Source organism: Passer montanus, unplaced genomic scaffold (genome assembly GCF_014805655.1).
Source record: "Passer montanus isolate IOZ18808 unplaced genomic scaffold, ASM1480565v1 scaffold10, whole genome shotgun sequence".
Taxonomy (NCBI): Eukaryota; Metazoa; Chordata; class Aves; order Passeriformes; family Passeridae; genus Passer; species Passer montanus.
Window position 1 is genome coordinate 3336617 of NW_024356505.1, and position 16812 is coordinate 3353428.

The 16812-nt window shown below is 35.3% G+C and overlaps 1 protein-coding gene across 1 annotated transcript in view; it reads right to left on the minus strand.

The window, feature by feature from the left end:
* STT3B (STT3 oligosaccharyltransferase complex catalytic subunit B) overlaps positions 1–16812 on the minus strand; it is a 51662-nt gene that overhangs the window by 18745 nt on the left and 16105 nt on the right. The window contains exons 2-5 of the mRNA XM_039704195.1: positions 10046–10154; positions 8022–8309; positions 6267–6332; positions 2447–2546 (exon numbers count right to left, since the gene is read on the minus strand). Of these exons, the coding sequence (XP_039560129.1) occupies positions 2447–2546; positions 6267–6332; positions 8022–8309; positions 10046–10154 (563 nt within the window). The remainder of the gene's footprint in view (positions 1–2446; positions 2547–6266; positions 6333–8021; positions 8310–10045; positions 10155–16812) is intronic.

Genomic DNA, 16812 nt, shown 5'->3' on the forward strand with positions numbered 1-16812 from the left:
GTTACTGTATCTGAATAAAGAGTTATTCACCTCTCTGTTAATACACTGGAATTGTAAGCACTTGCTCACAATGATTAAATTAGAGGATATGAATGAAAGGCACTGGCCATTGTCAAGATGAAAAAATAAAAGCACAGCTTGAGCTTTCAAATGGAGGTAGCATCATCACTATTGATGCCAAATGGGTCAGAAGCTATCTGGCTAATAAAGTCATCTGCCTTCCAGCCCTAAAATATTTTAAAATTGGCAAACCCTTCACATTCTGGAAATTTTTACTCATTACATGATTCTGAGTTATGTTCCCAGACATATCTATCATGTCCCACTAACCTTTTGCTTGGTGTACAAACACTCTTATGAGAAATATATACCAGGAATCCACCACTATTTTTAAAAATTTGGTTCTGACAAATACTGACCTCTACATTTATGTTATTTTGGATTAAACTTAACACAACCTTTATAAAATGGCTCATGCTAGCTTGACATAAATTTAATCAACTGATCTAGAGATTAAAATCCCCAAAATTCTCCATAACAGTAAAAAGTATGCAGCTTTTACTAGCTATTGCCAGATGACAATATTTTTCAAAAGTTTTAGCTGCACATGGTTAGATTTTTAAGAATTATAAGACTGCTGCAGGCACAGTAGCAATTGCAACAGAAACTCCCCAAATATCTTTATTCTCCCTGCTTCAAGGAGCTTTTGTAAACTCTTTTCCCAATCTGAATAGTTTGGAGGTGAAGCACACTCGAATTTCCTCTCAGAAGTGCTTGAACATTCTTACCTGTTTTAGAAAAACATCCTGTTAAACAAACCTAGAAATGACATAGTAATGTGAGATGCACAGACTTCTCTAGGGCTTCCCATGAAGGCTTCAATTAAGACAGCAGTTGTAATGAAACAGCAGAGCACTGATCACATTTTCATTCTGACAACTCCACGGCAGCATATATCCCTCACTGCTGAAGGGCAATAACATCTCAAAACACTGCAGCTATTTGCAAAACAAACATCTGCCAAACCCTTTAATTTCTATGAAGATGCAATACTATTTTTCCCACATGAGTTCAAAGACTACTTAATTTAAAGCTGAAAAAGCAAGAGCACTTATTCTTTATTGTTTCTGGCTACCATATTGCTTCAGGATTTTATAATTAGCTGATCTAATTTTCTCTTGCCTAATACAGAGAAATCAGAAAATGAAAATATTCAATAAAATTATTTTAAATTGAAAACAAGATAAATTACTTCCCCTTAAGTTAAGAAGAAGTAGTTAATGAAGAAGTTAACTAATACTAACGTTTCTAAGATGGGTTAGAGCTGCTTCTTTCTCTCTTTTCAAAATTTTAATGAATTTCCAACTCTTAATTACACAGAGTGGCAAAGAAGTATTGAAGCAATATTTATAGTTTTGATAACAAAAATTCAAAACTGAACTTGAGTAAATTAAGCAATTGTTGTGATATATAATGGTTCACACATACGTACATAAAGTAATTTCTCTAGCAGGGACTAAAAAAGCATTAAAATAATTGAAGATACAAAGATAAAACAGTATTAAAATAAGGAATAAAAATATATTTACAAATATGAAATGCTTCGTGATTATGCTTCAGCACACATTATGTTTTCCACCTACCTATGGTAAGGGCTTCACATTTAAAGTGTTCCAGCTAAATTCTAAATCTCTGAATACCTGAATTGCTTACTAATTATTCCATTCACACACCTACATCATGGCCGACTGATTTTATTGGTAAAGTGTCAGTAAAAGCAGTTTACACAGTATTTAAATGTCAGGCAAATCAATAAAAAAGTTAGGCTCCCAGGATCCCTATTCAAACATTCCTGAAACTGGAAGGAAGGCTGACCAATTAATCCAATAAAATTTTAAGGATTCCCATGGAGTGGACAGACTCTTACTGTGCATGCCTTTTCTCAGTGATCTAAAACTTACATGACTACTCAAAATTTCTTATGTCTTTATCTAGACGTTTGCATAATCTCTACTGTATAACTTTTAAAAATACCAATTGTTTTATATACTTGGAAAAGAAAAAAATATAAAACATTATTAAAGGCACACATGTAATGCAAATTTACAAGATATTAATAGGGTTCTTTTACATCAAACCACCCATTTTTCTTTCCCATGCACTAGAAAGGAAAAAATTAATTAGTAGCAAAATATATGAAATTTTGGAAGTGTGAGTATGCGTCAACTCTTTATTTCCATGTTATAGAAAATAACTGACTATAATCAGTAATCAAATTAAAACAACTCAATCTGATATACAATTACTTAACACCCACTTGATACGAAACACATCAGTACAATAATTTTGTATCTCATGTTTTAAGTATTTGAGAATGACTTTGCAATGAACAGGATTTATCATGTTTTAAGTATTTGAGAGTGACTTTGCAATGAAGACAACTTACCAATGTAGACTCTCCTGCTGTATCTCTGCATCAGCAACAGAACAAACACATGCAGTGGAATAAGGTTGATGATGAAAACATAACCACCCCATGCAGAGACCTAAGACAAATGGAACAGGAAATTAGATCTGAAAATATCTGCAAATTCTTAGGACAGCCCAAGGTGGATTTACACATCATTATGGTCTAACAAGAAAACACATAGCCCATATACACAAGCAGTCAGAACTACTAATACCACCAGAATCCTTCTCAATATATATTATAAAAGAAAAATAAGCCACAACAAAGCCCACATATCAGAGGTGTCTGAAATTGGCTGACAGATTTCTTAGGCTCCCCTTCCTGGATCTCCTCTTTCCAAGCTGATCTGGCCACACTGGCAAATGAAAATGTTATGCAGGAGGCTTTTCCCAATGCTGAAGGCTACAACACAATGCAGTGGTAGGATCTGCAGGGCCATGACCTGGGCTTTCATGATCTTTGTGGGTCCTTCCAACTCAGGATATTCTATGATCTCACGTAGGATCCAAAACTTTCTTTTGACAAATTTAGCACAATGCACTTTTTGCCAAGGACAAGGAACATTATCTCCAGCTAGAGAGGGGAAAGGGAGCAAGGTACACCTCCAGGAGCAGAACTCTGGGACCAGAGCAGCCAGTGCAGGTTGCAGTGCAGGGAAATGAACAAAAGGAAGAGTATGCATGCACATGAAAGCAGAACTGAGCACTGTGGAATGATATACAACAATATTATAGACATTGCAAACCTGTGGCAACAAGAGCTGTTGAGGAAAGGTGTACTTAGAAGTGAAACACTACAGTGTTATTAACAGATTGCTGGTTTAGGTGAAGATTTAACGAGCTCTCATTACAATGTGTTACCTAAATTTCTAACATATTTAGAAAGGCTCATATTGACTAGACAATCTGTATTTTAACATGTCCTCTTGTCATATTACAGTCTAGACTTCTCCCATATGCACCATGCCTAACCTAGATCTTCATTTTTAGCATGCAGTAGCTGATGTGGTTTTCACTTTAATTGTACTTTAGGGTTTAGATTCATGTAGCTATTTTTAAAGCCCTAGAATCAAAAAAGAAACCCAAATGACTATGTTCTATAGAGCAAATTCCAAAAAAAACCATGAGGCCGAGATTACTGTCTTTTGACACTAATACTACAAACCACAGCATTTCAAAATTTATGGTAAGCAATTCAGACAATGTGAAAGAAGTAATTCTAACAGGTTCTCTAGTAACTCATTTCAGATTATCAAAATCCTATTGCCTAATTACTTGTATGAAGTATCATGTTTTACACAGGTAATTTTATTTAATGGGAGAAAACACGTATCTGAAGACAGGTAAGATAGAATAGAGCTCAAGCATGCAAACAGAACACTCAAATTCAGGGAAAGGTTTGAATGAAGGAGGTTGCAGTTTGCATGGACAAGAGACTGCATCCCTAATTATCACAATATGAACCCAAATATAAGCACTGAAAATTACACTGAAGATGCACTTTGGAACTTTTCAAACAACACTGAGGCACCCTCACAGATTGGCAAAAAGAGTGGAGACATGATATTACTCCTACAGGATTGCTTCAACGTAAAGCTTTCTTTTATTTTACCTCCTTGCCATGAAAAGCCATATGAAGCAGAAGCTGATGAAGTAAAACAAAGGCTAAAAATATAAATCCAAGGAGAAAATGCCCTTCTCTATACTAAATGCAATGCAAGGCTATGAGTCAAATTACCTCAGTGAGTTAGGTATATATTATAAGGCAGATTTAGTTATTAGGAAAGATTTGTCAGTTTATGCAATATCCCTTCACCTTTCAAGCTGTTGTCTAAACTTCCTATTCAAGGACTGAACTCCTACTACCTCAAAACTGTGATTTAACTTCCAACTTACACTGAAAATTACTAACAAATTATTACAATGTAACAAATAGTAAAATAATGTTTTGTCCTAAAAATATATTCAAGGAAAATATCTAGAAGGGCAACTCCACAAAATTCTTTCCAAAAGGTAAATACAATTTGAGTTAACTTCCAAATTACACTGAAAATTATTAACTCCACCAGAGAAAGACAAATTATTACAATGTAACAAGTAGTAAAATCATGTTTTGTCCTAAAAATATATTCGAGGAAAATATCTAGAAGGGCAACTCCACAAAATTCTTTCCAAAAGGTAAATACAATGCAGGGATGGCCATCACATGCAGAATGAAGTAGATACAAGCAATAAAATTCTATCATCTAATCACTGAGATGTGAAGCTAAGCTACAGATGAATCTGAAACTTTCACCAGCTGATAGAACTTGAAAGGAAAATAACAGCCTCCCCATTTATATATAAGGATTGATTATCACAATGACATTCTTAGGTTCTGATACCATGTACATACATGATCACATACCCTCACAATCAATCACTCTCACATACAATCCCACACACCAAGATGGTAAGAACCTGTTATTGTGTGATTTTAGCAGTAAAACTGTGAAAGTATTGTATTTGTTATTTGCATGTTTATGAAGGCACCTTTAGAGAATCTTACCAATAAATTGGCACAATATAAAAAATACTGTGCTATATAAGTAGAACAATTCAAAAACTTACTTGCAGTTTTTGTACTGGACTTAAACATGTCCCAAAGCTACAGGACCTTTTCACTATAAAGCTATATAAACACCAATGCTGTGTATAAAGAAGTGGCTCTCTATTAAGCAATGTGGCAAAAAGGAGGAGAAATGGAATGAATAAATGTACTATTAACAAGAAATAGTTATCTTAGCCTCTTTGGTGACAAACCCAAGGCTATTATCTCCTATATTAGCTGCAAAAATCTCCCAGGAAACCAAATGGACATTAAAGCTAGAGGAAAACTACACAGCATCCAGACAACCTTTGAATTAACCTTGACTTTAAGGTACATAAACCAATCCAGAAGCTCCTTGTTTTTGTAAACTTAGTTACCTGATGGTAGAAAAGCAGTATTTGAGACCTCAGTCTTAACTGTCACCAAGCAATTAGCCTGGCTGTCCCAGCACTGGCTATTTTGGGGATAATTCATTTTTCATACAGCTGCAAAAAGTTTATCAGTTAGGGGAAAAAAACCCCCCATGTTTGATTCAAACAAGAGAATTCTTAGTGTAATGTTTCAGTAGATGAAGGAGGGGGGAAACCAATTCCCTCCATTTTTCTGTTAGTTTTATCTCCTCATGTTTACTATTGTTTTTCCCTTTTGTCAGCCCTTAGGAAAATCTCTGCAACAGCCTTCATTTTCATAGATCAAGAATCAAAAGGGCATTTATGATAATTTATTATGACATTGAAGTCATTCATCAGTTCTGGTGGTAAGCTTTACTTTATGGCATAATTATACCCATAGAAATAGCTTTCAAAATTACAAAAATGTAGCTTTGTCCTCAAATTCTAAATATTCTGATTATTATTGCATTATAGTAATGACACACAGACACATAAATATTAAAATTATACCTTAATTTACCTGTGCCCAAATAAAAATCCAACTGAATCAGAGCATCTATTCACAGCATGGGAAAAATGTGTAAGTAAAGTTATTCCATTTTTTTCCCCCAAAAATTGCTTTAATCATGTTGATTTAAATACTTTAGATACTATGTTGCTTAGTCGTATATTTAAGGTTTTAATAACAATACAAAGCAATAATTTTACATTATGGCTCCAACTAAGCTGAAAATATCCTTCTTCTCTTCTTTGTCCACATATGGATTATGTAAGTTACTCAAATAGTGTAGTTATTATAGATATAAAAGCCTTACCATGTAAAAGTAGGATAGACAGCAGCAGATTGTCCAAAAGACTGACCCAGTTTTCACAGACTTCACCTGGAAAAATAACCAAGTATTTATGAACGACAAATCCTGGACAATACTCTAAAGTTTAATCCCAAAACAACTGTTGAGAGAACTTCTTTAGCCTGCATCAAGTTGTATTTGATGTTTCTGACCTGACATCCATAAAGTTGTAACACAAATGCAATTCTTTCACACACAAAAGGAGGTTAGGTGTATTTCTCTAGCAAAAGCATACCATCTAACTCTTTGCCTTATAATCTGATGCAGAAAGGTAGCTGCAATGGCTCTGTGCTACTTTCTCTGAGACGTTAGAGCACTCTATAATTCCAAGTGAAGACCATCCATGCCTTAATTTGTCTGGCATCTGATCCAACTCTGCCACTACAGACAAAAGAGCTATTCAAAAAAATTCACTTAAGGTTAACAAGAGCATCAAAATACTACTAAAGGTTTAGCAGGATCCAGAAACTGCCCCAGGAATATGAATTTTTCTGAAACTGATGGGGGTGACTGTGGTGAGGGAGAACAGGAATGAAGAACAGACATTAAAAAATGCTAGAAAGTTGTCTAGAAAATGTATTTGATTCTACAAGAGTTCATGCAAACATTAATACACTCTGCAGTTTAGTTAAACATGAATTCCATGAGAAGAGATAACTGCTATCATATCTCAGTTACTCTAAAGTAACAACATAGGTTGATTCTATTATTGTTATCAAACACAGCACACCTTTCCAGCTGCAGCTTATTCTAAAGCCAGATTAAAAAAACCTGCATTTAAGTAACACCAGTCACTCCGTCATGAAAAATTCAATTATTTTCCACTATATTCCTACCAACTATATCCCAAGTTTGAAATACTGTAAAACTAAAACATTTGTGAATATGCATCTACTTATGAAAACCAGAACTCTTGACAAAATTATGGAGAAATTTGTAGTGACCATGTACTTACATATATGCAGCCCTCTAAATGAAAAGTGCAGGCATTCCAGAATACACAAGAGACAGTACCCTACAGTGTCTGTGCTGAATTAACAATGTAGTTGTGCTATTTTTGTTATTTCCAAATGGGTTCAACAATCCAGAAATACTCCACCTTCCCTAAACTCCTTTCTGCAAAACTACCTTATGGATGAAATTCTACACAGATTAAGGAGAGGCAGACATGCTGCTTTAGCAAGCAGGCAAACTAAAAGACATAAGACTGTTTTTTTTAAGCACACAAGAAACACTAATATCTGACTCTAGACAGCTTTGACCATTTAATTTAAATACTGAACTCAAAGCCCAGACACTCCATACAGTCTAAAGTCTTTCCAGAGACAATTCAAAACACTTTATATTCTGAGTCTACTGCTTTTCACCAGCTATATAAGGAGGCTAACGTTTGATGCACACGACAGTAACACCTCCAAACTGAAAAACAAACAACCCCTCTGTTTGCCTTAAACTTCTAGACTCATCATCATTTTTATTACTACTACAGGACACACATACTTCAGTGGAACTGTGCTTTTACACAGTTCCACTGAAGTGCATAATTATGGAGTGGTTCAGATCATGTGACTTCTCAGTACTTGCCTAATCAAGAGCCAAGGGGAAGAGGGATGAGAGGGAGGAAAATAAGAATTCAATGGATTCTAAGAAAAATCAGTCATTTGGTTGGAGGAGGAACCAAAAAACCTTTCCAAAGCAAAAGACTCAGCAATTACTTACCCATAAATAGTATGTGAACTGCAGTGCAAAAATAGCTATGCCTTCATTGTCAAAGGATCCTGCTACTGATCGGGATATGTAACCTGGAACTATGGCAATAAAACAGGCAGCTAAAAGCCCTGCTCCCTGGTTCCACAGTTCTCTGGTGAGCAGGAAAGTAGAAATAGCTGTAAGGCCGCTAAAAACTGGTGCTAGAAACACACACACATCTCTTATATGGACTGTCACATTCAGCATATTTAAAATCCAATGTATAAGGCCTGCTGTCACCATCAGTCCTGGGTATACCTATGCGGAGACAAAAACCAAAACAAACCAGAACACTGGGTTATTACAGAAAACTTCATGGTATGCATGTTTACATAGAACTTGCAATTAAACAACAATTTTTAAGCTGATATAAGCAGTTAGTATTAGCATAATCTAACAGAATTATTTTAGTACTACTTTAATAATGTTTTGACAACACCACTGAATACCCTAGGCTCTTTTAATTTTATCCAAATGCTAACAATAACATATAATCTACTTCATAAATGAATGAGCAGCATACAGATAATATCCCATCTCGCTTGACATTTATCATATAATGAAAACAATTTGTCATTAAGGTATGGAAGCAGAAACCAAGATCTGCAAGAGAATTTCAAGCCAGCTACCAGTTTTAAGGAAATGAAAAAACAAGCCCCAAAAGCCTAAGATATCAAGAAGAAACCCAAAATTTCCCAGTCATATCCATTTTCATTTAAAATATCCCATGCTATTCTTTCACTTTTTGGTACCAATGGGGAGAAAAAATGTGCTTCAATAAGATTTAATTTTTTAAAGATCTAAAGTTGATGGTCAGTCAATTGAATACTACATTTTTGCAAAGTATCTGTAGACATCTTTAAATATGAAGGATTAAAACAAAGTCCTGTAAAAACTGAATTAAGATGTGCTCCAGGAAAGGTAGCATAGGCTTACACAAATCTATTGAATCCACCACAGAATACTGGAGAACTTTAAAACATTCTTAATAGAAATTCTGCCCTCCCATATTTATCCACATTAGAAAAATCAATACATCCTAGAAAAGTTAATATGCACTTCACCTGCCTTATTTTTTTTCAAATATTAAAAGGACATTGTACTAAATTAAATTAACACATGACTGAACATTCCCCTGCATATATTTCAATTTTTTTTCTTAAGAGGTTTTATTTCATATAAGACAGGTATGAAAAACATGCACTTAGATGTTGCCTAAAGAGTGTCCACTATCTCTAAGATACTAAACTAATGGTGATCTAACTGCTACTGGTAAAGAAACTTGTAAATGCCTTTAAGTGGTATACACTAGCATTAAAAAGCTTTAATGAACTTTCACACATTAAGAAACATGTGGCTGCACTACTCAGTGTTACTAAAGCTATTCCAATGAGTGATATTTGCATTTTGACTTGATAACATAGTTTTGTACACCTTTCCTGTCTTGACTTGCATTGATACCAATCTTAACTAGTCCTGATGCTTCATACAGGTGCCATACTGATCTAATTTTACAAGGGCTTCTCCCAGTGAAATCCTGACTTTTTTCTAGACTTTTAAAAAGTCTACTCAGCATACATAATTGGATTAAAACTTGTACCTTAAGAGATTTAGGTAACGATTTTTAAAAAATGGTTTAAAAAAAAAAAGTTTTTCCTGTTTTGATTTCATACACCAGAATAGCAGGAGCCATAATACCCTTATTTATTACGTATTAGAATATCATATGTAAGAAGTTCTGTATTTCTTGGTCACAATGTGCTATTGGATAAAGACTAAGGCATGTTGACTTAGTTTCTACAGCAAAAAATTAAAAACATCTCGATATTCCCTCTGCAGCAATTTGACAATTAAAAGCATATTTTATTAAGATTCTCCTTTTATCAACATCAAATTTGTATTGAAACTTTAAAAAACTTCCTGAAGTCACCTTTGATTATTTCTTACTTATTAAATTTATTTTATTTTAATAAATTTATTATTACAATACTTACAGTTCCACCTACTATTCTTCCTAGTGGATACCATGCTCTTTCATCAAACCAATTTAAAAACTCATAAAAGCCATGAGATGCAAGATGATGTGTTGATCTATAGTTAAACCTAGAAAGAAACAGAAGGAGAAGATAAAAATCAAGAGCTTTAGCATCTCGTTTACTATCTAAGTACAATGGTCCTCTCTAAACCTGCAGAGTTTTAAAGTAAATTACTTTAATTATGACAGTTTACGGTTTTTGGTGAGTTCATTTTTGTGCATAAACATTAAAAGGCTTTCTTTCACTCTGATACAACACTGGTTATTTTTGTTATTTCTTTCTAAAACTACTAATTTTCAAACACAGTCTATCACATGCAGTCAAGGCAAGACTCTCATTCTGAGACAGAATAGCTGTGCTACTTCATGTAAAATTGACAGGTGACTCATTCAGTAACAGGCAATAGGAATCAGACTGTCTGTTCACACTATCAAATGTGAAGTGTTTGCTCACACTACCAATGGCCTTCTTTCAATCACAAAGAATTTACCCAATGTAGAACCTCTACAGATGAAGTGTCATCTTCAAAGTTTGTACATTCTCTGCTGCAGAGAATTTCATATACAACAGAAGGTCTCTCATGCACTTCACACTACCAATGGCCTTCTTGCAATCACAAAGAATTTACCCAACGTAGAACCTCTACAGATGAAGTGTGAAGTGTCATCTTCAAAGTTTGTACATTCTCTGCTGCAGAGAATTTCATATACAACAGAAGGTCTCTCATGCACTCCTTCACTTCAGCCTTCCACACCGTATAAAAACCATTAAAAACACCAAAAGACTGCTATTAAGTCATTCATCTTCCACCTTCCGGGCACAAAATATCTCAAACATTTGATAACAAAACTTTTAAACTATTAAAATGTCCATTAGTTCTTGAAATTAAGTACCAGGCTGCAAGAAGCACTACAGTGCACATCATCCTAAACCAGGAACTTTTTCATGATCACTCAAAGGCCAAACTAAAAAAGCTACAGATATTGAGAATGTGAAAGTTTGTAGAGAAAGTTTAGGTAGAGAAAAGCCTGGGGGAACACAGCTTCTAAAACAAGCAACATTCACAAAGCCAACCCTTCTAATAGATATTCTAATTGAATTTCAGTTAACCATGTGAAATTCATTTGTTAAAGAAGTATTAAAGATTTTATTCATTAGTTAAGTAGAAGTTCAGGTGACTAAATGGAATACTACAACAGACAAAAGGTTAGATGGGCAAACCACCACAAAAGACTTCCAAAGACACTGCTAGAATTCAAGCCTAGAAAAGATTGTGTTTTTCTTTTTATCTATTTTATGGAAGAATCCCCTTATACCAGAAATATACATCCCTTCTGATAAAAATTTTTAAACTAATTCAAATTATTTGGCATATCTAGGATTCCCAAAATATCACAGGTTTAATTTGAAGCAATTCATTTCCACAGAATAAAGCTAAGGTCACTTAAGACTGCAAACCCCATCAAGTTCCTAATTGTTTAATCAGTACAAGCAGTATCTGAAATAAAGCCACATTGAGGTCATGAGCAGATTCTTCATCTACCAAGTGGAAGAACAAAAAAGAACAGAAATTCAGGTTCAGATGTCAGCAAATTTGAATGTTTCAAGTGTCTGAACTATCACAGCATCAGTCAAATTATATTAAAAATAAGTAAATAACAGAGTGAAGTACTTTCAGGAACACTCTCTTACATCTGTTAAATAAGCATTTATATAGCATACATTAACTGATAATACTGTGGACTTTCAGAAATCATTAATCACGTTTATATAAGAAAATTCACACGAACATCAGTCATTCTGACCTAGAAATCTTTGATTCAAACAGCAATGTGACATTGGTTTCTAATAAGCCTACAACTATTCCCGTTTGACTAGATTTCTAAATATTAATTAATTCTCTAGTTCTGAACTGTCAACTCTAATATGATTTCTGAAATGCTGTACCTGTAAAATTAACCTCTTATCTAAGGATAGCAAGATCTATTGTTAATTTGTTTAGTGCAAAGTGCCTGCAGTATGGTATGTAGCAAATCAGGAGCTTGATATTGCACAGGACATACAGAATCCATCCAGCTACAGACAGGACTGAAAACAATGAAAACCCACCGAATATTGTTATCCTAGAACTTCAAAAAGGGAACAAGTAAGATGTTTACTAACATGAATTACCTTCGAATTTTTAAATCATGATCCAAACTCACAGAGGCTACAAAAATATGACTAATGTTTACTTTTACAGCATCAAAAGATTAGTTAAACAAACGAAATAGGCAAGAAGAATACATATTGACATTCTCCTCATGTTTCCAATTAGCAAAGCTTCGTAACTGACTTCAGAAGGATGCGAACAACAGTCTTGAGCTTTGGCAGCATCCCATTAAGTCTTTAATAAGAATGAATTACCACTCAAAATTGAAATGCAATGTAACAGCATTTTACTTCTACCACTTCAGAGGTAAGAATTTAATCTTCCCTCCTAATATACTCTTAGACAGACACAAATCTATTAGCCCTTCTTGCAAAAAAGTGATTCTTTTGCCACAAATGAAAGCATGCAGTAACATCTGGGCATGTCTTTGCAGCAGAAATTACTGGCAACACTATAGTGTATTGTGAGAAGACCTGCGAGAACAAGAAACAACCTTCTAGAAAGAAAAACAAAAACTAAAAATATTTAGAAGCTTAATTTAGCACCTCACTTTGATTTAGACTTTAAAAAAAGTGCCCACTTCACCTCCCACTAGGTAACCTGCAAACAAAAATAAGTTAAAATGTCAACATAAACCTATGCACACATAAGGAAAAGGTTGCTGTGATGCTGCATATCAAAGCCAGCTTCAGGCATGCACAAGCTGGCAGCAATGGACAGTGCACCAGACAAAAGAATAGTTTGGCAATCATATGATTATGCCAGTATTAGGCTCTGATATCACTTAGCCCTTCACAGCACTTTTTTAGGGACAAGCCTGAACCTTGTGAAACTGTTTCCCTTTAAGCTAGAACAGAGAGAGCTGCTAACAAACAGCGAGCATCACAAACCAGTCACACCTCCTTACTATCTTGGTACTTTTCAAACTGTGCTTAAAATGCAGCACAGTGGTATTGTATTTCTACTGCAAGGCTATCACAGTACCTGCAACTATCTATAGGTTTCACAGGGGTGTAAAAGAGCCCTGGAAAATATTAGAAAAACTGCCATCTTTGCCTACACCTGCATCTGGGAGATTCAGGGGCTGCAGCTGAGGAAGGAAACAGAATAGAGACAAGAACAGCCAGTGCTGGGTAGGGGTTGCATGTCAGGTTTGGGGGTCACTGCCTGCCCCAGTTTTTCCACTTACAGCAGCAAGAAGAGGTGGTATTTAGGGTTTTTATCCAGCCCTCCTTCTGACCTACTCCATCTTATCCAAGGAGACACTGGAGCTGAAGTACACTGCTGGTTGCACTGACTAAACAGTATGCAGCATGATGACAGAACCAAAGTGAAGGACAGGATCCCTTTTCTGCCACCCTCAACCCTCTCATCCATCTGATCATGAGGTATGGAAGCAGATTACCCATTTCCCAAGATTCCCTCTCATCCTCCCTCACCCCCTTGACGCAAGTCGATTTTAAACAGACCTGAGAAGAATAAAGAACAAAATTATGTGAAGCACATTTTAATTAAATACTTAAGGAGAAAACCTGAGTGAAATATTCAAGTTCTGAGTCCATGCTGTAAAGAAGATACACACTTGCTAAGATTCAGCTAAGGGCCTGACACCAGGAAGCACTGACTTATTTCAGTTGACAGAATTCTAGGAGGAAAAGTGATGTTCTGCTGTTCTCCTTGCCTCTTTCTGTCATGTCTGTAGTTTGAACTATTTCCTCCTCCAAGCTAAGCTTTAAAGGAATAAACAATCCTAAGTCTTTGCACATTTCAGAATTCAAAGTCTCAACCACCAAACCAGGCTGGTATCATAGTTTGAACCTTGAGGGGGATGCTCTAATGATCACCTAAGTGTTCTGTGTATGGTACCATTAATTTCACGGCACTCTTGGAGATACTCACATTACAGCTGGTTCAGTAGACAACTGGAGGTAAGTTAATAAAATTCAGTTCTCATTTCACATATTTTAACATAGAACAGAGTATAAGCAGCAACTGCAAAATAACTGAAACAGAGGCATAATCTTTTTTTTAGTAGCAACATTAATTTAGAAAGCTTAACTAGGCAACTTGCAAAGCCTGTGAAGTTTTCACTTATATATTATGCACTGTTAATACATAATCTTAACTATCTGTTCATGCTTAGGTTTGATTTTTATTCCCTGCTATGAACTGCCTTTTTGATGACACAAGGCAATACTGTAGGATAATTACTTAATGCTAGTCACAGCAATCACTCTCTATCCAGGAGCTACAGAATTCTCCAGCACTTCACAGCAACAATTACTGCTATATTTATGAAGAGACGTCTTTGACGTTCCTAGGTTTAGTACTTCCTTGACAAAGTACTATTTAAGGTGAGTATTAAAATAAAATTCAGCCTACTGAGAAATAAGAACATATAGAAAAGAATGACACATGTATGGCAGTGAAGTTACTTCATCCACATCTTAACAACACTTAAGACAAATTACACTGACAGCAATGGAATTCATTTGACCCCCTGAGTTCCAAGAGAGTGCAAGCTCAGTGTGTTGCTTCTTGTGGGAATGGTGACTGTGTCTAAACCCCAATCAATTTCATGCCATTATTGTCCCATCATCTAGACTTTTTATCCAGCATTTTACAGCCATCTGAGAATATGTAATCTCCTTACAAGCAGAATCTGTTGAAAATTTTCTAAGCCTTCAATTATAAAGGCTTCTGTGCTTTAAAAGTCTTCAGCTGCAGATGCACAAAATTTTCACATCTGCAAACTCAGAAAAATGACAAGATACAAACTGTGAACATTACAAGCTATAGGACTAATTCTAGGAGTCAGTTTTTAATGCAAATGTAGATTACAGAATCAATTTGGTCATACAGAATCTAATTAGAGATGGCAAGTGTAGATTCTTGAAAAAGAAAGTTGCAGATTGACTCCATATCCGACATATTCTTTGCATCCAAAGGAAGAATACATTCAGCAACACTAGGGAAAATCTAATGAGAAACTTCAGTAACTTTCATTGAAACAAAGACATATACAGTATTCCAAATTAAATTTTAAAACACCTGCTTGCCCACAGACTATACTACAAGCACAAGATCCTACAAGTCTCATTCTGAGCTCTGTATCTCCAAATGAGCAATTAACACAGAGCTCTGCATAAGGTTTTTAAAATGGAAGTGTACAACCAATCAATCACATAATGAATTCAAGGCACTAAGGAAGTCTTATCAGGAAAATTCTTTGTGTTGTGTTTATAACCTTGGTAAGTATGCGTGGACATTTAAGCCATTTTCAAATAATCAAGATTAGAACTTTGGAGCAGCAATACCTACAGGAAAAATTACTTATGACATGTAAAGAGCACTTCCTAGTGCCCACAACCCAAACCTAAGATGTTAGACCTCACAATAAGACTGAAGAAAACATACACCAAGCTGTACCTCTCTCATGTGTATGAACCATGGACAGAGAGGATGGTCCTCTGTTTACCTGAGCCAAAACTGACAACTCTGCAAAATGGAAGAACCACCAGGCAATTTTGTTTCAGAAAAATCTCACATTCCTTTCTTTTAAACTTACATTCATGTCAGTTCAATGTTTTTATTAGGTCCTAAGTTAATACATACACTATACAATTAATCCCTAATCAGCATATTATATATATTTTTTTAAGTCCTTATGCAATCCTAATTTTTTTTTTTGAATTCTCTGGATAAACACATACCATGGCTTCATGGGGAAACTGTTATCACTTTGCATACTCAAGCTTCTGTACCTCACCAGACAACAACCACCCGGGAGTCATGAGCACACGATCTCTACCTCATCTTTCACAAGGGACACAGAACAGGTTTGCACAGCTCTTGCTAAACTTGATTGAAAGATGATTGCTAAGACAAGTCCACCAGAAATAAAAAATAAAAGCTTTGACTGAGGCAGAGTTTAATATCATCCTAATTCTGATGGTTTTAAGGGGTTAAATATGTGATTTTTGATTGTTTAGTCTTTACATTTTTATATCAAAATATCTGGATATGTAATTACTCTTAGCATTCTGACATAATGTCAAGTATTTTTGATGGCTACCGAGACTGCCCTACACTGAGAGAGGCTCAAATGATCTGTAGGAGTTTTGATGCAAGCAAGGCCATTTGAAAAGAGAAATACGTGTTCTTCAAGCAGACTGTCAATCACAAACCTTATACAAAAGAACTGGCAGCAGTATTGCCATTCTGAGTTTCCTCAGGTTCAAAATTGGTCATGGACCTGTTTCTGATTTCAGATTTCACCCACTCAGGAAAATGTGGCAAAGGCTCCCTCTTTATACTGAGCTTAGTAAGGATGACGATGTAACAAAACAGCAGGAAGTTTTGCAGTGATGTGGCCACCTAACTTCAAAAACGATGGAAATTTTAAGTCAAAGGAGGAAGAAATTTCTGTCCCTGGAATTCAGCTGAGAAACAAAACTCCTCCTCTTTGCAATATCTTTAGAATAATCCCTGAAGGTAAACCAGGAGAAAGCCAAGTCAGAAAAAATGGTGGATGACACAATCAGCATGGCACACATTTTTTCAGGCCCAACAT